General features: G+C 46.2%; 2 protein-coding genes across 3 annotated transcripts in view; one reads left to right on the forward strand and one right to left on the reverse strand.

Annotated features, from left to right (window-relative positions):
- LOC146772140 (uncharacterized) overlaps nucleotides 1-10,316 on the forward strand; it is a 306,827-nt gene extending 296,511 nt beyond the window's left edge. The window contains exon 8 of the mRNA XM_085638602.1: nucleotides 9,346-10,316. Within this exon, the coding sequence (XP_085494728.1) occupies nucleotides 9,346-9,401 (56 nt within the window). The 3' untranslated portion in view covers nucleotides 9,402-10,316. The remainder of the gene's footprint in view (nucleotides 1-9,345) is intronic.
- LOC146772143 (cold-inducible RNA-binding protein-like) overlaps nucleotides 1-22,652 on the reverse strand; it is a 40,022-nt gene extending 17,370 nt beyond the window's left edge. The window contains exons 1-5 of one of the 2 annotated variants that reach the window (XM_085638600.1): nucleotides 22,620-22,652; nucleotides 19,233-19,343; nucleotides 18,860-18,966; nucleotides 18,153-18,255; nucleotides 17,244-17,343 (exon numbers count right to left, since the gene is read on the reverse strand). In XM_085638600.1, coding sequence (XP_085494726.1) covers nucleotides 17,244-17,343; nucleotides 18,153-18,255; nucleotides 18,860-18,966; nucleotides 19,233-19,335 — 413 coding nt within the window. In that variant the 5' untranslated portion in view covers nucleotides 19,336-19,343; nucleotides 22,620-22,652. Of the gene's footprint in view, nucleotides 1-17,243; nucleotides 17,344-18,152; nucleotides 18,256-18,859; nucleotides 18,967-19,232; nucleotides 19,344-22,035 lie in introns of both variants that reach the window. The other variant, XM_085638601.1, reaches the window with a different exon arrangement.
- Nucleotides 22,653-24,122: the final 1,470 nt, after the last annotated feature.

A 24,122-nucleotide genomic window follows, 5' to 3' on the forward strand; every position in this document is an offset into this window, starting at 1 on the left:
CCATAGGGAACCATTGACTGTTTTCTTTGAAATATTTTCTGTCAACTTTTAAAATAGCTAAATATTTTTTAAAAATCATTACAGTAATTAAGTCGACTTTCATCACTTGATTCGGAGTACTGACCCAGGACTGAATCTAGGATCCAGTATTGGAATTCCAAAAGTAATCTAAAAAGTAATCTGTTGCAAATAACCTGAATTTACCATTGAGCCCAATGCATTGTTGTGTTTAAAAAAATAGAGTTGCCTACTGCAATCACTTGTAACTGTTTACAAAAGTCTATTGCATTTTGCAAAAGTATTTATATGAAACATCTCATGCTGAGAAAGTATATTTTAAATCCAAGTGTTGGTTCTAAAATAAAACAAGCATATATTTTTTTATATATAAACCATTGGCCTAGAGTTCAGTTATTGAGTGTGTGAGACAATTTGCTGACTGAGTGTGTACAACAAATGCTTTACACTGTCCTCTGATACTGCCTTACTGCTCGACCAAGCTACCACTTTAGAGAGTAAGGTTATATCTAACTTTAACCTCTGTCAAACCCTGGGGGACTGTGGACTCTGTACACCCTGTACCTATTAAGGAACAGTATATACAGAGCCTCTTTCTCACACTGCACTAAAGGAAGTAAGAGTCATTCTGAAAGCCTGATCACACCGAGTGCTAATGAAATATGAAAAAGAAACCTCTTTCTTTAAAACAGGGTAAAAGTCAAATGATCATTCCAACTGACGATGCTATTGTACACTTAATGTTGGTCCCACTGAGACAAGGGGTCCTACTATAGTCCTGATGATGACCGGCAGAAAGTGAGAAGGAGGCAGGTTGAATTGTGTCAGAAAGAATATGCTACTTACCAGTATGCATCTGTTCTTGGCATGTAGAGCTGCATATCTACACACTTGTGCATAGATCGCCATCTGGTGTTGGGCCCGGATGTTTACAGTTTATTTCTCCTCTTGGAAAGTCTTTGGACGTCACGAGGTCGGTGACTCCTCCCTTGGATCGTATTGCGCATGGGCTTCGGCTCCATCCTCAGATTGTTTTTCGCCAGCAGGGAAAGATGGAGCGTAGTAATAACAGTGAAGATGCCCATGTGTGTGTTATCTAAATAAGATAAACTGGAACAGATGCAGGTAGGCGGGTGGGAGTGTGTAGATCTGCAGCTCTACATGCCAAGAACAGATGCATACTGGTAAGTAGCATATTCCGTTCGAGGCATATGAGCTGCAGATTACACACTTGTGCATAGATTATATAGCAGTACCCACCGTTAGCGGCGACCACCCGTATCTGTTGCAGTGGTTTGAAACAATGTTTTGAGTACAGCCTGGCCCACACTACCTTGTTGCTTAGTTTGCACATCTACACAATAGTGTTTGGTGAAAGTGTGCGGTGTTGACCATGTAGCTGCTTTGCAGATATCATCTAATGAGATGTTTCCTAGAAAAGCCAATGAAGCCCCTATTTTACGTGTAGAATGGCCTTTAGGGGGGGAACGGATAGCGTTAGTTTTGCTTTTGGTAGCAAATCTGAATGCATTTGACAATCCACCTAGCTATCCCCGACTTGGAGATGGGGTTGTCCTTGTGTGGTGGAGAGAAAGAGACAAACAGTTGTTTGGTCTTACGGAAAGGTTGTGTTCTCTCGATGTAGTAGAGTAAGGCTTGTTTGACATCTAGTGTGTGGAGAGCTCTTTCTGCAACAGTTTGTGGTTGCGAGAAGAATACTGGTAGTTCTACAGATTGGTTTAGGTGAAAAGGAGAAATGACTTTAGGGAGGAATTTTGGGTTGGTACGGAGAACTTTGTTATTGTGCGTTTGCAGAAACGGTTCTTGAATGGTAAATACTTGTATCTCACTGACCCTTCTGAGGGAAGTGATGGCTACGAGAAAAGCGGTTTTCCAGGTTAAAAATTGGAGTTCACATTTGTTCAATGGTTCGAAGGGAGGCCCCATTAGTCTGGTGAGAACTATATTTAGGTTCCACACAGGTGAGTGTGGCACTCTGGGGGGAATTATTCTTTTAAGGCCTTCCATGAAGGCTTTAACGGCAGGTACTCTAAAAAGTGATAGATGTTGCCTGTTTTGTAGGTAAGCTGCTATAGCTGCGAGGTGCAGGTGAATGGATGTATAGGCTAGATTACACCTTTGTAGGTGGAGTAAGTAGCCTATGATGTGTTGAATGGAGACGTCTAGGGGATTGATGGTGTTGTTGTGACAATCGACAACAAAACGTTTCCACTTGGCGGCGTAGCATGCTCTAGTAGTGGGTCGCCTAGCTTCCTTGATGACGTTCATACAGTCAGTGGAAAGATTTAGATAACCGCATTCTAGGACTTCAGGAGCCAGATCGCAAGGTTGAGCTGAGCTGGGTACGGGTGTCTGATCTCTCCATGGTTCTGGGTTAAGAGGTGTGGAGAGAGGCGTAATTTTTGGTGCGGTACTACAGATAGTTCCAGCAGTGTGGTGTACCATGGTTGTCTGGTCCAAGTTGGAGCTACTAGGATTAGTGTGAGGGAGTGTTGCTGTAGTTTGCGCACCACTGGTGGAATGAGTGGGAGAGGCGGAAAAGTGTACGCAAATCTGCCTGACCAGTTCATCCATATCGCATTTCCTTTGGACAATGGGTGTGGATATCTGGCGGCGAAGTTTGGGCATTTGGTGTTTTCGTGGGTGGCGAAGAGGTCTATCTGTTGGTGCCCCCACATCTGAAAGTACGGGTGTAGAACTTGTGGGTGGAGTTCCCATTCGTGGATATGTTGTGTTTGTCTGCTGAGCAGATCTGCCATAGTGTTTTGGACTCCTGGGACATGCTGAGCTAGGAGAAAGATTTTCTGGGGTATGGCCCATCTCCATATGCTCTGTGCTAGCTGAGAGAGCTGTGGAGAGTGTGTGCCGCCTTGTTTTTGAATATAGTACATGGCTGTCATGTTGTCTGTGCGGATTAGGACTGCCTTGCCTGAAATCTGTGTTTGAAAAGATTTTATGGCTAAGACGATTGCTAGTAACTCCAGAAGGTTAATGTGGAGTAACTTTTGTTGAGGTGTCCATGTGCCCTGCACGGTGAGATGTAATAGGTGAGCTCCCCAGCCGGAGAGCCATGCGTCTGTGGTTAGTACTATCTGGGGAACCGGGTCCTGGAACGGTCGACCTTTGGAAAGGTTTGTAGTGGTCCACCACTGCAGAGAGCGATGGGTGCGACCGTCTACCAACACCAGATCTGCTAATTGACCCTGGGCCTGGTTCCATTGGCGCGCTAAGCACTCTTGGAGAGGACGCATCTGGAGTCTTGCTTGAGGTACTATGAAGATGCAAGAGGCCATCATGCCTATTAGTTGCATGAACACCCGAACTGGAAGGGAGTGTTGTGCTATGAATTTTGCGCGTAGAGCCTGAATGCTTGCAATCCTGGCAGGATTGGGGTAGGCGAGCGCTTTTGAGGTCTCTATAGTGGCACCTAGATATTGTTTTATGTGGGATGGTTGCAGATGGGACTTTTCGTGGTTTACCGTAAAGCCTAGCTGGTGAAGTAGCTGGATCGTGGTGTGTGTGTTGTACACACTGATTGTATGAACTGGATTTTATCAACCAGTCGTCTAGGTATGGGAAGACATGAATGTGTGGTCTTCGCAGATGTGCTGCCACCACTGCGAGGCACTTGGTGAATACTCGTGGTGCGGTTGTGACTCCGAACGGGAGCACTTTGAATTGGTAGTGTTGGCCGTCCACTACAAATCTGAGGTACTTCCTGTGAGCATTGTGCACTGGGATGTGGAAATAAGCGTCTTTGAGGTCCAACGTTGTGAGGAAGTCGTTTTGGGAAAGTAGCGGAAGTACCTGCTGAAGCGTCACTATATGAAAATGGTCTGAGTGTATGTATTTGTTTAGGGACAGAAGGTCTAGGATGGGCCGTAGAGTCTCGTCCCTTTTTGGTATGAGAAAATATAGGGAGTAGACCCCCATATTTTGATGGTTGGTAGGAACGTATTCTATTGCCTTTTTGTCTAGGAGGGAGATTACCTCCTGCTCGAGTAGCAGTAGATTTTCTGGTGACATTGGGCGTTGTCTGGGTGGAATGTTTGGGGGGGTAGATATTAGTTCTAGGCAGTAGCCTGACCGAATTATTTGTGATACCCTTTTGTCCGAGGTGATGGTAGTCCAGACCGGAAGGAAATGTTGGGAGTCTGCCCCCGACCGGAGTGTAATGGTCTGGGGGAAGTGGAGGGAAGTCATTGGGTAGGCGCAGTGGCAGAGCAGGAGGTGTTTGTTTTTCCTCTGCCTTTGTTATTGTTGCCCCTGTAGCCGCCCCTTTGGTAACCCCTTGTGAAGGTGGACTGAGTAGGGGATTTGTATGAAGTGGAAGCTGTCTCTGAGGAGTACCCTCTGGATGTGCTCCGAAAGAAAGAGCGGCGAAAGGAGCGTCTGGGAGGGTGAGATTGTAAGGGTCCCAAGGATTTTGCCGTGTCAGTGTCCTTTTTCATTTTCTCTAGGGCGTCATCCACTTTTGGGCCAAACAAATGTTCCTGGTCAAAGGGATGGTTGAGGATGGAGGCTTGTACCTCCGGTTTAAAACCTGATATCCTTAGCCAGGCATGGCGACGGAGTAGGACACTAGTATTGATGGCCCTAGAGGCCGTGTCTGCTGCATCTAAAGCACAACGTATGGAGGTGTTAGTAATTGTTTTGCCCTCCTGAATTAGCTCATTGGCCCTAGCTTTGTATTTATCAGGGAGATGGTGCATTATGGCATCTAGCTCGTCATAATGGGCCCTGTCATACCTCGCTAGTAGTGCTTGTGTATTGGCGTGACGCCATATATTGGCCGCTTGAGATGCAGTACGCTTGCCTGATGCGTCCAAGAGTTTAGACTCTTTGTCCGGTGGTGGTGCGTCGCCTGACGCTTGGGAGATGGCCCTTTTCCGTGCTGTGGATACTACCAGGGTATCTAGTGGCGCTGGCCCTCTGATGTAGGAGGGATCTGTTGGGGCGGCTTTATACTTCTTTTCAATGCGCGAGTTAATGACCCTGGCCCTAACTGGGTCCTTAAAGATCTCCGGCGCATGTTTTATAACACCTTTAAGCGTAGGCAATATGGAGGTGGTCCTATGTGTGGTGTCAAATGTATCTAGGAGGAAATCCTCCTCCACTGGGTTGGTATGTAAATCTACCCCGTGGTAGTGTGCCGCCCTTTGCAGTAAATGGTTGAACCCCAAGGAGTCTTCTGGTGGAGAAGGTCTGGAAGGGTAAAGATCGTCTTGTGGGACGTCAGGGATATCAGGGACATTATAATCGTCCCAGGGGTCTGGGGATCCTGTGGGAGTGGGGTCCCCTGTAGGTATATCTTGGGGCACATCCCCTATGTCATCGTATGGATCCCCTGGATCATCATCATCATCCGGGGTCGGGGAATGATGAGGTGGGGGTGGAGAAGGTGGATGAGGTGGAGGAGGTGGTGGGGAGGTGGAGGAGGTGGTGGAGGTGGGGAAGGTATTCTGAAAGGGGAGGTAGCAGAGTCCTTAATTTTTGGAGGTGGAGGAGGAGCAGGTTTCTCTAACTGTGTCTTTTTGATAGAGAGCATCAAAAGTCCAGTTTTGGGATCCTTAGTGAGTGTTTTTTGTAAGGGATCCGGTGTGAATAGCTCTGGAGAGGTTGGTTGGTCCGTCGGCGCCGAAGTGTCGGGCCGTTGGTTTCTTAGGTTTGTCGGTGCTGGTTCGTTGTTTGGAACCATGCTTGGAAAGCTCCAATTGTTTAGTAGGCGCTGAGATGGATTTCGGCTTCGAAGTGTGGGTGCCGGTGGCCTTGTGTGCTTTTGTCGGTACCGAAGATGGGGTCGGTGCCGAGGAGCTGGGTCTCGACCCAGAGTGTTTCGGTGTGGGGCTCGGTGTCGAGATGGAGGCCAGTTTCTTTTTCGGTGCCCAAGAGTGTTTATCGGTTCTGACGGTGGGCTGGCTCGAGCACGAGCCGCCCGAAGGCTTAATTGGCTTCTTTACCGGTCCCGAAGGTGCGGTGTGGGAAGCAGTGTACTCACGACCCTCTGTGCCGGAGTGATGTCCTCCACATCTGAATCGTCGGCTTCGGATGCGCTAACGAGTCCCTCGTCGGTGTGTTGTTCTCGAGCGTCGACGCCTTCCCTGAAGATGTCGTCCGGGATCGCAGTCAAAGAGTGTGCCATGGTTCTTCTGGCTCTTCGGCCCCGAATAGTTTTCTTGGACCGGAAGGATTTACACGCCGGACAGTCTCGAGCCTCGTGTTCAGGGGAGAGGCAGAAATTGCACACCTCGTGGAGATCGGTGTGGGGGAGATTAGACCCACATCGAGGGCACTTTTTAAATGGAGTCCTTTCCATTAGTATGGACCGGAGCTTGGGTAGGCCCGAAGGCCGCCGTCGACGACTGGAACCGAAGGAGTTGCCGATGAGAGGCGCGTCGAGTGGGGAGATAGCGATTGAAGCAATACTGTGAATTGGGGTGAGGATTACGCGTCGATCGTCAAACTGGAAGCTGTTCGGAACCGGAGCACGAAGATTACATCCGAGCCCGATGGCGGAAAAAAACAATCTGAGGATGGAGCCGAAGGCCATACGCAATACGATCCAAAGGAGGAGTCACCGACCTCGTGACTTCCAAAGACTTACCAAGAGGAAAGACAAACTGCAAACATCCGGGCCCAACACCAAATGGCGATCTATGCGCAAGTGTGTAATCTGCAGCTCATATGCCTCGAACTTGTCTTTATGGTAACTGTGACAGACTCAAATCACCCAACCCCCCCCCCCCCCCCCCCAAAAAAATTCAATGTACTTGTAGTACTGCACATTTAAAACAGTGTTTAAAAACAAAAGCATTTCAATACTTATTTATAGACACAGGTGATAGGGCGTCCTGCTTTGATGTAGGGGGAATACAAAATCTGTGACAGACATCCCTAAACCCAACATACTTTACCACGTTTAGCAACTTGTGAAAGTTGTCAACATTGTTCATTGTTCTTACCTATAAGCACAAATGTGAAGTGATTGTTTTTTCACATGCACGGTCTCATGTATTGCTTTCATTAAATTCATTAAACATTTTGTACTGTAAATTCAGACCAAACACACCACTAATCATTTCCCCCCAAAAACACTGAAAGTTTGTGAATCGCAAAATTCGCAAGGTAATTAACTGAATACAGAACGACGGCCACCACTTACTGGGGTGCCAATGTGTACTTAATGCAAAGTACTTACTGTACCCATAGCTGGTTCTACATGTAGATTTCAAATTCAAACAAAATATAACATTTTGAGAATCTTCAAGGAGAGTCCTGAAACTATTTCCTTTACTTTTCTTGTGTGTGGGACATTAAAATAGTTGTATTTACATCACATGGCCTTCCATTTGCTATCCCTGCGCTAGGATTCCATTCTAAAATGTAAAGCAAGGTCCACCACTGTTACAAGGATGGAAGCTTCAGCTATTTAACGGGATGGATTCCACCATTACTGGATTGAAAATATACTGGAATAGATTTGATTCTACAGTTACACAGGGGTGTACCTCAGTTACTGGATGCACAGCCGAAGGTTATATCCAAGTAACGATGATGGAACTTGATGTATGTGTAGAATCAAATCCATTCCAGGGTCTTGGGCTCAAAATTCCACGGACCTGATAATTCTCGCCTCGGTGCCTATTCCAATCATGGAGTCCTACTCTGCAACTCTGGGCAATAGCTTGCTTAATCTCCACAACGGCCCCCACAACGCTAAGGATGCCTGGCCTCCACCTTGGGGGTGCCCAGGAGTGGACACCTCACAGGGAAAGCCAGGATGGGTTCCACAGCGGTATTCGTACAAGCGCCTTGAGACCCTTGCGGGTGAGTAGTGCGCTATACAAGTATCAATTTAGTACACACCTGAAGGTTTTATCTCAATAACAATGACGCACCTTGATGTACGTGTAGAACTGAATCGATTCCAGTACACACCTGAAGGTGTTATCCCAATAACAGTGAAGCACTTCGAAGTACGTGTAGAATTGAATACGTTCCAGTACACACCTGAAGGCGTTATCCCAGTAACAGTGATAAACCTTAATGTAACTGTAGAATTGAATCCATTCCAGTGCACACCTGAAAGTTTTCTCCCAGTAACGGTGAAGCACTTCGATGTACGTGTGGAATTGAATACATTCCAGTACACATCTGAAGGTTTTATCCCAGTAAAAGTGTTACACTTTGATGTACGTGTAGAATTGAATCCACTCCAGTACACACCTAAATGTTTTATTCCAGTAACGATGAAGCACTTCGATGTACGTGTAGAATTAAATCCATTCCAGTACACACCTGAAGGTTTTATCCCAGTAACAGTGTTGCACTTCGATGTACGTGTAGAATCCAATCCATTCCAGTACAAATTCATTCCAGTACACACCTGAAGGTTTTATCCCAGTAACAATGATGCACCTTAATGTACGGGTAGAATTTAATCCATCCCAGTGCGCAGCTGAAGGTTTCATCCACCTCACGGCGATGCACTTTGATGTTCGTGTGGAATTTAATCCATTCCAGTACATACCTGAAGGTGTTATCCCAGTAACGGTGAAGCACTTCGATGTACGTGTAGAATTGAATCCGTTCCAGTACACACCTGCAGATTTTCTCCCAGTAACAGTGATGCACTTTGATGTACGTGTAGAATTGAATCCGTTCCAGGACACAACTGCAGGTTTTCTCCCAGTACCGGTGATGCACTTCGATGTACGTGTAGAATTGAATCTGTTCCAGTACACACCTGCAGGTTTTCTCCCAGTAAGGGTGGTGCTCCTTGCTGCACCATTAGATTTGTATCCTTTCTGGTCCATCGCTACAGGTTTTAAGCCTGTAACTGTGGTGCACCTCGATGTATATGTAGATGTAGATTGGATTCTGCACGCACACAGAGGTGCACCATCCTTGCCAGTTTGGCAGCAAATCTTCGGCAATAGACTGGATAGCATTTGAGAAATACAATGAGACGCACCACTATTACCCAGACGTAACTTGCAGCTATCTAACTGAATGAATCCCATTCCAGGGGTACAGAGGTGCACCACTGTCGATGGGGTGAAAGGATAAGAAACCTGCAGCTGTAGACTAGAAATGGCAGGATGCTACTGGTCAGCCTTTGGCCTGCCAAGTGAAAATTGGACTCACTCATAACAAAGATCAGAGAAAGGCTTTTGATAGGCTTTTCCTTTAACGTAAAACATTACTTAACTGTAACCCTCCGTTTTCAGTTTCACTAATACATTCAAGTGCTGTGCATTACAATTCTGTATTGTTGGGCTCACAATATTGTACATTTGCTTTCAGTTTTCGCAGATTGTCTCCAGGTTGGACTAGAAGGACTCATCCATGTACCACTCTGAAGCCCACAATGAATATGGACAAACTCTACCAAAACTTATTTTCCACCCATTGTTTACTGGTTCTGCAAAGACTGCCTTTGACCCAGGGCTGCAGGTGTCTTCTGGGGTTTAAAGGAAGAAAAGCTTGTGTTGAGCATCGCCAACAAAGATCTTAGAGGTTTATTTACTCATATGACCTATGGGGCAAAAATGTTTGGATATCAGCGGGAAGGTTTAGCAACTAGAATTCAAAATGAATGCAGAAACGCTCAATAATGAACAATGGTATGCAAGACGCTGATCAAGGTTAGACTGACTTTCCATTCCTGAACTATTTAATCTATCTTACTGACATGGGTTAGCTACAGAGATGGAAATCAGTTTTAATTTTCTCCACTGAAAGCAATCCAACATGCTGAGAAGGACTTGCGAGTTACATAAAATATGGGTTCATGGCGGCCCGTGGCTACCTTCCTTCCTGTCTTGCATTCTTCTCAGCTGGGGCAGACCATCAGTTGTGCTTGGAATGACGGATCACTTCCCAGCTGTCAGAAACACCACATCATATTATGGCTCTACATTACCCCTACTGTATGAGATCTTGTGAAGCTGTCTTGTACTTGCATTCTATCTACCACACACCAGCACGAGTCTGCAGAGAGTTTGCCATTTGTTGTGGCTTGTTTCAAGACCGCCCTTTAACACTGGAGCTGGTTGCTTCCATCAGTCCAAGACGAAGTCTCAATGTGCAAATTGTTGTTCTCTTCTTATATCTCTAGGAAGGCCCTATGATGTCGGGCAGCGGGGTGGAGCATGGCATTCTATGTTAAGGTCTCACTTAGAGGACATGGTCTGATTGGATACGAGTCAAAGTGCTCTTCAGTGTTAAACACTTCTGGTCACCGATTGGTAAATTAGGAATCAACAGCGTGGAGGAAAAGCAAATGAAATGCTGAATGCGGATATGGTGTGTGCCGCAAAAGGCCTTTAAGGTCAGTTCAGTGGTTGTGGAAACTGAGGGGTAACAAGGAATTGTTGTAACAATATGCAGCATTGGTCCCTGATTGTTTTGAACCAGATGCTACAATAAGCTCTTGGATGGAAAGTATTTTTCAAGATGTGATGTTTCCATAAAGAGGAGAGGGGGGTAAAGTTGAACAGCCTGGGCTTGCACTTGGAGAGTGATCTGGGATAGATGCTCGGATACTGCCAGTGCATTAATAACACAATAAATGGATTGCATAGTCACTATTACTTTGAAAAAAGGGAGTTCTTTTATTCTCAGAAGGATAGTAGCTGGCTAGAAATGGCCCAGCTCTGCCATTAAAAACCCAGGCTTTCATGTCAGGGGACTGTCTGACTTCTTCGTAGTGCTACCAACACTTTATGCAGGGCGCAGAGAACATAAGCATATCTGCGACCTAAGTGCTGTTGTTCTGGTTGGTACTTTAAAAGCTAGGCATGTTCTGTAAGCTTTGCGATAAGGTTTCAGTGTCTGGAATGGTCCAGGGGGGCAGTAATGTTGTTGGGGAACATTGCAATCAAGGATATGCATGTCCTTTGGTCGCCGGCAGTCATACCACATTTCTACCAGGCAATGTGCACGACTTCGAGACTGTGTCACAGCCAATCAGAGGATTGTTTGTCGACGGCTTCATCCTTTAGACAGAGCTCAACACAGGATGGAGGAGATGAGCAGGCAGCACATCCATTTGTACATTAGTGGCAGCAACCACGCTTCTGACCACGCTCTTTGTGATGCTTCTTCTCTTGGGCCTTGGCCGACCTGTATGAACTGGCTGGATCCGTTCTCTGAAAACAAAGAGGCCATCTCTGTTCCATTGGGTTTTTGTAGATCTAAATCCGGCAATCAGCAACAACTGTCTGTGAAGAATGGGGGGAGGAAGAAGAACCCGCACAGGGACATGCAGTGGGAGTGATGGAGACAGCTAGCTTCAGGCCTATGCTAACATTCAATCCTAACTTCTTCATGCTACACAGACAGGCGGGAGGCCATCAGTTTGTGGTCAAAACGATTGCCACACACTTGCACGTCTCGTAACTCCGGGGGAGAGTGAGGGTTCTAAGTGATTGCCGACTGCACCAAATTAGCAGCCTGCACAGTCTGGGCTTAAAGCATAAAGGTCTGTACCTCAATTGCTATCAATCAGTTGCCACAAAGTAATTGAACAAGCCACAGTCTGTATTTTGGGATGGCTGCACTCATAAAGGCAGGTCAATTTGGGTAATCCTGTCTTCAATAGAGTATGCTGCAAGAGACCTGCATGGCAGATCATGTTGCTTACCTGCCAGGGAACTGGTGACTGGAGACCCCAGTGCAGGGTTGTTGTACTGTGGAGCAAGACTCACAGGCTTACTTAGGTAGGAGTCTTGACCTTATAGGACCTGTTTAAAAGCATGCCCTTAGCCACTGGCACTGGAATCTTAGCAGGCAGAGTTTCCTACCTTCTAGGTTTCAAAAAAGGAATGGTGGTAGTACGGCTCGGGTTAGGGTTTATTTGGATGCTATCTAATTCGTTCTTGACTAGAAGCTAGAGGTCAGCCTGAGTTTCCTCATCGCTGGGTGTTGATTTTGACTATCACCTTCAAAGGTTCCTCTGGGGTTTTCTGTAAAACCCTCCAAACCTAAGCAACATGGCACAGTAAGCCCAACTACTTCCATCTTCGCAACTCAATCATGTTACAGCTTTTCACCTTGAATATACACGGGTTGCAGAGTCTATGCTGGTCTTTCCAAGGAAAGCACGCATTTCACAAGGGGCAGAATTTCAAATATGTTACCTCCCAACATTAAAGGCCTCTCAAGAAAAACTCCAGAATATCGTCTGCAGCAATGTCTCTTCTTGATGGGTGCTCGTTCCAATTTCAAAATGGCTTTGTGTTCTTCTACACTAGTGTCTTTGGAAATCTTAAGCACTTCTTGTGTTTCACTCGAGCAATAAAGGCTCCATGCTGAGCCCAATGCAGAAAAACGGAATGTTTGTGTGCGAGGTTCCAGGTGCCTTGTCGGCGGCAGGGTAACGTAAGGATGAAACATTCTATTCATGCCCTGAGGCAGGGCCCACAATAAATCTCACAACAGAAGCTGACAAAAGGAGCTTAAACTATTCTGAACATCGGAACTAAGCCCCTGCAACTTACGGTCTGAACGGTTACGGAAGCCAGGGCCACAGCCCCACACTGACAGAAAATGATGCATTTCTAGGAGGTTAAGCCTCAACGCTTACTCCTGCGTTCCTGGATACATAAAAAAACACATCGTTCACCCCCTTCTCAATTTCTATTCATTCAATGTTTTAGTATCTTGTGATGCATAGTCAGTTCACAGTGGAAGAACACTGTAGACCAAAGCTCGAATGTTGGTTCTGGATATCTCGGGTTGTTGAACAAACACAAAACATGCATCCCTGCAACCAGAAGTGTTGACCAATGTAATTAATGGTAGATTCTTTTTGTGGGTCCGCCTCCAGCACAAAAGTTTACAGACAAAAACTTGGTTAACCATTCCCCGCCCCCCACATCCTCCTCACTTGTATTCAATATTTTTTAAATTCAATGATTATTCTCATTGGGAAATTCTTGAACAATCTAGACAAATGACCCACTTGTGAATTTAGAATTTGGTCTACTTCTCAGTACAGATTTCTGGGATCTTGCATGGTTTAAATCCGTTTGTTACAAACTGCAAATAGGTATAAAGCACAAAAATAGGAAAGGTCTGTTCGCAATGTGGAAGGAAGGATTTGTGCATGTACACCAGCAAGGAGCCAGATGCTATTTGGATTTTTTTTTTTCTTAGCCTAAGAAAATACCCAAACACCTTCCAGCTCCTTGCTGTTGACACAGAATTGTATGCAGGTGCCCTTGAGAACACCTGGATGCTGTTTGCAGTTATTCTAAGCCTAGAAAAAAATCCAAACAGCGCCAGGGTCTAGATGCTGGAATGTAGAGAGGACACACGGGATTCCTAAGTCCTTTTGCTTCGATTCAATTTTCTCAAGGGCTCCTTGTTGGCTTGAATTTCACTTCCAGCACAATTGATTGACATTATTTTGGCTTTTTGCCTCAAGTGGAACGCTTGTTGTAGATGGCCACAGTGGATTCTCTCAGAACCTACCCAAATCCTGGACGTGGAGACGGGCTTTTTGCCCGGCTATCACACCCTTTTGTTGTATCTTGGCAATCACTGCAGGGCCCCTCGTGTTGGGTTTCCACCTTTTCCCCGCATTATTATCCTCCTTTACGCATCTCACTTTAGGGCTGTCTATATTGTGTGAGTACTGATGATGATCCCTCAATTTAATGACACTGAAACACCTCAACCGTGTGATTTATGCATCCTTATTGCCACGACATATTGTGCAGGGTCGGATTTAATGTAATTGGCTTCACACATTGATATGCCATTTATTAATACTTGTGGCACTTTTTTTGCGCACCAGCCATGTTTTCCTCACTGACACTTCTTTTTCTGTTTAAATAGTTTTTTGCACTCATGTTTTTGGTTTTTCTATTATGTTATTAAAACTTTATTATACTGATATTTCTTATGTTTTTGAACCACTGTTGTTTTGACTATACATATTTTCCCCAAGGCCCATTCTGATTTCAGAGTTATCCTTGTGCTTTGACGGATGGTTTCTTCTTGAAATCAGATGCAGCACCCTCCAGAGAAGCACTGTGGGATGGTGGAACAGTCCACACAAAGAGAAAAAAATTAACCAGTAAGTGAGTATTGAAAGGGGAAGTACCAAGAATAGTCCTACTCCCTCTCCTTGCAATCAGCAGCCCCAGGATCATTTCTTTCATTGGTGGAGTGAGAGGGAAGGCAGGAAGATCTAGGCTGCTCCTCCAGCTCAGCCACCTCCAGGAATACTGGTAGGTGTGGTGGTCATTGCTTCAGAGGAGCTGGAGGTAACAATAGCTGCCCTTAGTCTATTACGTAGTCCTAGTCACTGGGCCGACTCTAGGAAAAGACCTTGAGCAGGCTAAGGAATCGATCTTGGTTGTTCCAATATGCTTGTGAAATCACCCTTCAAAAGAAAGTCACATAGTAAGGCAGTGCAGAAGGTAAGACTGGGCTGCTTCCTTAGGAGTTTTTCTGGGCCTAGAAGAGACCGTGCACCAGCAAACCCCCAGCAACCAAAGGGGATTGTCCCCTACTGGGTTTGGGGACTAGGATGGGGATGCAGGTAAAATAACCCATGACATATGGCACATGCTGTAAGGACATCTTGGGAGACACATCTTCATCACTTATGTAAGTGTCCTAAGGGCAGCCGAGGGGTAGTAGGGATTTAGTGTTCATGATCAGAATGTTAATATTTTGTGTCATATCAGTCAGATATAAATCGTTGCAAGAAATACTTGATTTCTTACATTTCAAAGAAAGTATGCAAAGGCTAGTGGAGTGTCTTAGTTAACACGTCTTTATAAGGTGGTTGGTGAAAAACAAATATGTATGTGACAAACATGCATGATAATAAAAATGAAATTATATTTACAATACAAAATGTAAGGAAATACCTCTTTTTGCAAGGTCCCTTCCACATTTTTGGACTGATGCTGGTGGTTTCTTGACTAAGAGTGCACTGAGGCCTGCTAACCAGACCTCAGTGCCAGTGTTCTAACCCTTCCAGAGTTTATGTCAAATTGGCTATCCCCAATTGGCATACGATAACGTATTCATAAGTCCCTAGTATATGGAACCCAGGGTACCAAGAGAATATAAGGCAGAGTATCCACCCAAGGCTGCAGCACTGATTGTGCAACCCTGTGTGTGAAAAGACACCACTTCCCTTAAAAATATATGCAAATCTCCCCTAAGGAAGGCCTACAGAGCCCCAAGGCAGCGAGCTGTATGTTAAGTGGGACATGTAGGTCTATTTATGTCCTTGCACCAAACCCCTTCAAGTTGTCGGATTTTTGTGGGAAAGTTAGTAGCCTCATCGGCTAATACAGGGTTATAGGCTGGCACCCCAGCCTGGCTAACATCTGAATGGGACTACCTAACTGGGTACGTAAGGTATCAAATTAATCGTGGCATTAGACCCGACCGGACGCTCAGGTCGAATTTAATGTCGCTATTAATATAAATCAACTTTTAGAAAGTTGCCACTCTGTGGCCCAGCTGGTTCAGTAGTCTCACACAGACAGCATTCTGTCCGCCTGGGGAGTGGTGTGAACAACTCCCAGGCCTGAAGCAATAGAAGCACACCGCAGGGAGAGGTGTCCCCCCCCCCCCCCCCTCCACCTTGAAGGAAGTCACTCGGGGTGTTAGCCCAAAAGGCAAGCTTGAAAGGCGAAGCTCCTTTGGTGGGCAAATGGCGATAACACTCCAGAGAGGCTGCCCTTTTGTTTAGGCAGAGGAGCTGGGAACAGGACCAGAGAGGGAAGACCAGTGTCCAAACCGGTTTTCCCGTGGGAGTGTAGCCCACAGATAGCCACGTCTCTAGGGTGGGCTACCAAGCTCCTAACAGCAGAGAAAGTGTGCAGGCATCTTGGGAGTGGTTAGAATAGTGCACTCTGAGATTGTTAGGTGCCACAAGTTGCTGGAAAGTTGTCACCAGAAGGGAGGGGACCTGGCAGCCCGTTGGCTAGTGACTGAGTAGCCCCTCGGGCACTCTCCTGGGATAAATATGGCACCCCTGACCCTCAGATCACATTGGCATTGGAACCAGGACTGAAGGACTGCCCTTCTGCCCCTGGACAGCAGAAAGAGAGGCTGCACCGTCTGCTGGACTGCACCTACTGCACTTTAGGACTAGCGAAGTTGGGACTGTGTCTGTGGCTCCTGGCGTGGGGGTAAAGTAGTGCCCCAGCCCCAGACCAAAGAAGTGGCTCCAAGGATCAGTTGGCTGATCCCCTAGAACCAGCTCCAGGGACAAAAGAGCGAAGAAGCCGAAACTAGTACGTTTGTAGCAAAATCCACAAACTCGCCAATGATTGTCGCTACCTGCTCCAAGAGACCGATCCGTGAAGGGCAAAAGTTGCAGAGTCGGCCAGGCCTGAGATTGTTGACAAAATCTGGATTGGTCACCCAAAAGGGACACTAGCCTCCACTAAATGATTCTGCTTTAACCTCTGTGCTCGGAGACCAGTAGCCCAGTCACAGCTGGCCTTCCACTGTCTTGACGAGGACTTTGTGGGACCCTAGACCTCTGGGGACAAAGTTGCCCCACATCACCTGTGCCCTGAGAAATCGTCGACCCCAACCGGAGCATCTTTTAATCTAGTACCCCTAGCATCAGGACCACTAAATTAAAGTAGATAGCGTTTGTGCTGAAAAGTTTGGAACTGGACTGGAAAACGCTCTGGTGGTTGTCCAAATCTACCCCATTGACCCAACAGACCTTCATCCTGTCCCATTTGGTCACCCTAGCCGTAGCCGGAGTAGTCTAATTAACTTTTCCAAACTTTTTGTTGACAAATGCTTGTTTGTGGTTGAAATTAAAAGTGATAAAGCCTATAAAAATCTGCATCACCGGAATACTACAATAAATTTTGCTCATCAAGGACTCTAAAAAATGTATAAAAATAAAATCTATTTTTATAACTTGGGGTCGTGTTTCGTTTATGTTGTGTGGCTTTATTTCATTGTTTGGTACTATTAATTGCTTTACACTAAGTTCCTTTGTTCAGGCCTTGCCGCTCGAAAGTCATAGCTACCCAGAGTTCAGCTTAAGGTTGTTCAAATGAGCCTGACTGAACCCAAGACAGTTTGTGCAACTGTATCCACGGTAACACCTTAGAGCTATTCCATACAATTTACCCAAATCCTCACAAAAACATAACCTAATTTGGCTGCAATTCCACAATCAATTAATTTCCCACCCCGCTTACCTGCTGTAAGAGTCCCTGGATCCATAACCACCACCATATCCACCGCCACCATATCCTCCACTCCTGGACTCAAATCGACTGCTGCCGTAGCTATCACCACCTGAAAGAAAGGTAAAGCACATGCAGGTCAGCGAGTAAGCAAGCATGTGCAGAGACTCAGTGAGTACAATGTCCACACTTAGAAGTAATACAACGCATGTTAAACCCTAAGATGGGAACAGCAGTTACCACAAGTCCTGCACTCCTGCTTCCAACCAGGAACGGTTCTAGGATTTTTGGGGCCCTCGTCCGAAAGGGAATGTACGAGGCCCATCTAATTTGCATATGTTACATATTCACAGTTACAGAAGCTGCTTTGTTCAGACTCCTCCTGGGCAGCAGCTCCTCCTCTCAGCCACCTACAAGCGCCTCTTTTACAGCTCCTATCAGGCTGAAGGTGTGAGAATTGCTTGGGGGCTGAGAGTTAAACTTATGGAGCGCTAAACTGCTGACAATGGGCGTACCGCAGTGTCTGTGAATGGGCAGATGGACAGGAGGCCTAATTACAGGGCAAACAAACAAAATGTGTCTTCCTTGCAACTGGGACACCATCCCTAGGAGCCCAGGGAGGAGGCCCTCTCCTCCCTCTCATGGGCCCAATTGCAAACAGACACCTTTCTTTCAATAGATTGGCAGGAGTACAAGAGGGCTGGTGGTGTGTTGAACTGCTGCGGGCCTCATGCTGGTGGGCTGAGTGCGAAGCCATGGGCAGCTACCCCCACTGCCCATGCCTAGCGCTGGCCCTGCACTGCCCATGCCTAGCGCTGGCCCTGCTTCCAACCAATAAGAAACACTATTCAGCCGCTGTAGAAAGCCACCCACACATATTCCTGTCGCAGTACACGGGCATCCCAAATGCAAAAGACTTGCCTCGTCCTCCTCTGCCCCCACCAGATCCTCCTCTGTAGGCCCCTCGGCTTCTGTCTGAAGATTTGCCTGCGTTGTCAACTCGGATCTGGCGCCCATCAATAGTCTGTGGAAGATCAAACGCAGAGTGTACATGAGACCAGCAGCAGCATTTATTACCCTCCAATAAGGCCTCTGCGCAAACATTAAGCATTCTGTGGAGGAAACATTACAGAGAAGCCTAAGCTTGGTCCATAATTTGATCAAGCTTCACTGAGAGTGAAGGTGTTCTTCAACACCCCAAACCCATGAAGCGCAAAGGAATACTCGTGCAGATCCAATTGGGCAGATCTGTAAAAAGAAAGTCCAATCGGCATCCTTGAAGTAAAAATCTTACTTCGAGAGATTCCTTATTGTTATTCTACACAACTGTGTGAGGCACAATATACCCCAATTTACATGAAAGAGAATGGGTGCGCAGCTATGGTAATCTAGTCTAAACTCTACCTGGTCTCGAGACACAAGGCCGTCTTAGCTATCAACTGCTAGGTTTTAGCTCATCTGTTCCTCAAACGTTTAGACTTTCATTATACAACTAGACTTGGCTGATCCACTGTTTCTAAACACCTATGAGTGGCAGCCAGTTCCACTACTGACAGCCTATTATTTGCAAGCACTATCAGAACATTACAACCTTTCGCTTTATTCAAAAGAGTGTAAGAAGGACTCGCCTTCCCATTCATGGCTTGTAAGGCATCCTTGGCATCTTCTTCACTCTCAAAAGTGACAAAACCAAACCCTCTGGACATCTGGGTGTCTCGATCCTTCACGACCACAACTACAGGGGGGAAAACAAGGGGCATTAATGGAACACTTGCTACTCTCAGTCACTGGCAGAACCTCCATTGTCTAATGAAATGATGTTCATTTTCAACGAGGATAAAAAGGATGAATCAGCCACCCTTCAGGATTCATACTTGTGACACTTTTACATACAGCAACCATTTTTTCCAGCAGCAAAGTCCTACACACCTCTAGCACCCATACTTCATTCTAGTCATGTATGTCATTAGGCAGAACATTAAGCATGCCTGGAACACTCACCTTCTGCGATCTTTCCATACTTGCTAAATGTATCTTCCAAGCACTGCTCATCTGTGCTGTAACTGAGGCCCCCAATAAAAAGTTTCCCAGCATCGGAAGACATGGTGAACACTGGGAAAAAAAAGCCAAATCTCAGTTAGATCAGGAACCATCACGTCCATGCAGAGACAACCACAAAAAGGAAACAAACAACCCACAGCGATCAGCCATGGTTGCAAAGCACGGAAACCCATTCAAAGCTTTTTCTTTGAGTCTTGGATCAATTAAGTTAAACTGCAGTATGTGAGGTAGGTCCTAAAATGTATTACTTAAAATAAGAACAGATATAGACTTGCAGGCAGTTAAAATGATGACACCCACTAAAGATCACTAAGTCCTAGCACCTTCAGGACCAGAGTTAAGGTCTAAATACCATTATAGCGCCTACTTGTTGAGGGGCCATAAAGAAATAACAGACTTCTATTGGTGGGGGAATCAGAAGGCTTTGGGTGCTCCTGACAACACGTGCAAAAATCACAGGGCACCAGATATTTCTGAATCTGCTGCTGGCAAAACTCACAGGGCAGGCCAGAAAAGGAACACGGTTGGGATGGCAGTTAATTTTCGGTCCTTCACCTCACATCCGCCATCAGTCAACGGACATACCCCAAGCCGTGAAAAACCAAACATGACTTTGGATTCCGCACACCGGCAACCCAATAAGCCCACTCCATAAAAAGAAAAAAAAAACTGTTATTCCTCTCTGAAATCTGGTCCATGCTGTTACTGTGCGAATGTTCAATTTTTGTTCTTTGTGAAACACTCTCATTTGGCTAAGTCCGCTCTACACAAATAAATTTAATAAATACATTCCTTCACCCAATAAACTAGCGGTAGGCCTATCTACCCCAAGATTCCCTAACTAATGGTTACTTTCTGAGATCGGCCAGGATTGTGACTGGATCCCCCTCAACCTGTTCTTTATATTGTTCATCTGGAGACCAAGTTGTCAAATTGAATAGTTCAGTGATGAAATGGCCCGTCACAGGTATGGCGCACTTCATAGGTGTCAAGTAGGCTTTGTGTTGTCAGCCAGCAGAACTTTACCACCATCAAGAGGAGCAGGGCCAGAGCCTGGATGGCTATCCTGCAATCTATTTCTGGTAGGAAGGAATTCACTCCACAGTTAGCGTGTGTCACAAAGTCTTTATTTTCTGTGATGTTCGTCTATGAGCTAGAGCGGTCAATCTAGAAGCCCAATTGCTGCCATTAGATAACGTTCATCTCACAAGAGCCTTTTTTGATCTGCTGTTCGCCTCTTCTGGCAATTGGTACAGTCTCTGTCTTAGTAGGGGTTTAGCCGGAGTTAGCTGAAGGGACATCCATGCTAAAATGGCAAAGAGCCAATTCTCCAAAAGTTCAATGCTGAGAATGAACCAGCCTTTGATGTAGAGCATCAGGTCATTTGTGTCCAATAAATCAGTGATGCCCATGCTGAGCAGCAGAACTTTCCAGAGCTTCAAATAACTGAGGTTAATTGATAAACTAATTGAGCCTTGGCGTCCTGCAGGCGACAGATTTTCTGACCTGGAAGAACACAACTGGAACATATGAACTCTGTTCTTCATATGTGAATCACTCCAGCTCAAGCCCTTAAAGTTCCTCCTGAGTATGAGAGAGTCAAGTGGACAACAGTATCAAATGATTTTCCCTAGCAATGGCAGAGGACTGAGCCAGCTGCAGTTTCATCTCCGTAACTGAGTAGCAGAATTAGAGTGGCATATACATAATGCTTAATTGCCCTGAAGACCGATCGGTTTCTGCAGGAGGCTCCGTTGATGGCTTGTAGATTTGTGAGTTTTGTGGTCAGTGTTCTTGTCTTGATCTGCAACTCTACTTTTACTTGTCTGATTGCACACTTGCACACCGTGGAGAGTTTGGCTTACATAGAGAAGACTTGAGAGCGCACAGACATCTGCTGTCCCCTGAAAGGAAGTTTTGAGTAGTGTCTCTACATCAGTGCTGGAGTTTCTGTGCAGTAATTTTCATGTGGAGTGCACCCATTGGGAAGCTTTTGAAACATCTCACTTGTTTATGTAGCTGTGTATCCTTCTATAGCACCATTGCACCATAAAGTATTTGAGCAATTTACAATGAACTGCAGTTAAATAGGCAAGATATGTTAACAGAAAGTAATTTAAATTAGGCAGCAGCCAAAGAGGGGGTTAAAGCAGGGGGCTAGAAAAGGACGAAACAAGCGGCAAGATAGGTGGATCAATAAGCAGAAGGGAAAGTGGATTAACAAGAGTGAGAAGCACAGAGATAGTAGGAAGAACAAGAGACTTACAACAAAGGGACAAGAAACAAAGGGGGTGAACAAATGGCTAAACAGCAGATGATCAAAAAAAGTTAAAGTCAGGCATCCCTCAGGTCTTTTGCAAGGACCAGGCTCTCCTCACACCTTTACCGCCTCTGGGACTAGGTACCAGGTGGCAACCTGCTCACCGCTTTGTCCTATGCTAACTCCTCAAACACACGGGTGTGATTCTGTGTGATGGAACTATCTGTTGTGTTGTAACTCTGGACCTTGTGATCGGTTTACTCTTAAGCGAACAGCTGCAGAAGCTGTCAAGCCAACATGTGCATCAGGTCTTGTGTACCCATCTTGAAAGCAAAGTGCTACAGCGCCTTTGGGAAAGGGCTGCCCTAGAACATAACGGGTCAATAAATACGCACCAGTGCAGCAACACCCCTGCCACACCCATGCACTTACAGCCCGGGGATCCTTTGGAGATAAACCCGGGAATGTTAAGGTTTCCGTTACCTTGCACTGGAGCAGGAAGGGTTACAACCGGAAGTCGTATACGTCATTATTAAACGTTTAAATCCTGAGCCGCGCCTGTCACCAAAAGTTTCGGCCTGGACGCCTCTGTAATCCCCGTCACGCACGGCGGGTCTCGGGCAGGCGTGAGAGGGGACGAGGTCACGTTTCCCGCGGCGCCTCTCCGCTCCAGCGCCCTAAAATCCCTGTCACGCCTGGCGGGTCTCGGGCAGGCGTGAGAGGGGGAGTGGTCACGCTTCCCACGGAGCCGCTCCACTACAGCGCCCTAAAATGCCTGTCACGCATGCCGGGTCTCGAAGCAGACGTGAGAGGAGGGGAGAGGTCACGCTTCCCGCGGCGCCCCTCCGCTCCAGCGCCCTAAAATGGCCGCCGGCCACAGCCATTTTAGGAGCTGCGCGCCACAAGAAAGACCCCGTCTCAGGATAAACAACAATATGACGTCACTAGGCCCGCGAGCCCACCACGCTCCCTCTGATGTCATAAAAGCTCGCCCGCCGCGGACAGAGGCCCGCGCGTGGAACCTTCTAGAGCAGCGGCGACGCTTCCTCTGTCTCGACGTCCCTTACCTGGCAGCAGGCGGCACAGCCTCGGCGACTCCCGGGCACCCAGCCCGCGCTCTAGTTTATACCATGCCTCTTCTCATAAATATTAATGTTGTGACCTCACAAGGAGACAGCACGCGCCTGCTCACGACGTAAGAGTCAGGCAAGCTGTTATGCTCCCACGGTCCATGCAGGCGCGGTGACGCTGCCTGACCCTAAGATGGTGGCCCGTGAGCAAGTGAGCTCATAAAATGCGGCAGAAGGGGGCGCTGCTCCCCAGCATTATAGGAGGTCACGACATCTACAACTCAATGGGTTCCCGTGTGGTACCAGCAGGGGGCCCGAAGTAACCCAGGAGTGTAATAAACATTCATACCAACATTTTAGAGCAAACAAGAGGAAGATTTAATAAAAATAGTTCAGGTGAATGTATTTTCCCCTTCCACTTAGAGGCAGAGGCCATCTGCCCGAGTGGGATCCATTGGCATGTATGGTGATTCAGCTTTTCATCTTTAGCAGTTAATAACAGCATATCGCAAGCGAAAACAGAGTTCTAAACCCAGTTTTTGTATGCAGTATATAAAATTGCCCAAAATAAGCATTTTCAATGCAATAGGTCTTGCGTTTGCGAATCTTTTACCTATTGGCATTGTAATCACAATGTTTTTTAAGTATGTGTTTTCAAAAGGAACACATTTATAAAAGGCATTGTTATTTTTAATGCCAAGAGCTCAAACTCTCGTAAATGCAAGACCACTTTAAAAGTGTCCACACCCCTTTTTTTAGACGCAGCTCGCATATTCATCTAACAGTGAGCAGTGTCTAAACAAAGGGGCGAGGCCAACATTAAAATGAAAGCGCGTATGGTGCTTTCACCCAATGTGAAGACAAAAAAGTAATTTCAAAAGGTTCTGTAACGGATCCACTAAAGTGAAAGCAGCCCGCGATGGTAATTAAATAAGCTCAGCTGCTAAAGTGAAAGCGGACTGTATCGTATATTAAATAAAAAAATAAGCGCGGCCACTATAGTTAAAGCGGACCGTGCTGTAATTTAAATAAATACATTACTACTGAAATAAAAGCAGGCGGGTGCTGCCATGTCATGGGTGGAATAGGGGAAAAGTATTCAAGAAAGTAGTGCTCACCAACTTATAAAGCAGACCATGTAACAACCGAAGTAAGAGGGCCAGTCCTCATGGGAGGTTACAAATGAAGACAAGGCTGTACTAAAGAGGGACTAACAAGCTTATTAACGAATCAGAAGCCAGCATTTACGAAGGGCAATGGCACAAGACAATGACAAATATGGGGGGAGAGTGGGCGGCCTTCATGTGCATACTCCAGTACAGCACTTGCACTGCCCAGGCTTGACCTAAACAGTTGAGGCCTATCACACGCTCTAATCCCCCTCCAAAAATTAATTGCAAAGCGTTAAACTTTGATGTCAGAGTTAATTCTTGGAGGGGAAGGTTGGAGCGTGTGTGACAGGCATCAACATTCCCCCTATGACTTGTTTCCAGCAGATCA

The sequence above is a fragment of the Triturus cristatus genome, chromosome 12 (assembly GCF_964204655.1).
Source record: "Triturus cristatus chromosome 12, aTriCri1.1, whole genome shotgun sequence".
NCBI lineage: Eukaryota > Metazoa > Chordata > Amphibia > Caudata > Salamandridae > Triturus > Triturus cristatus.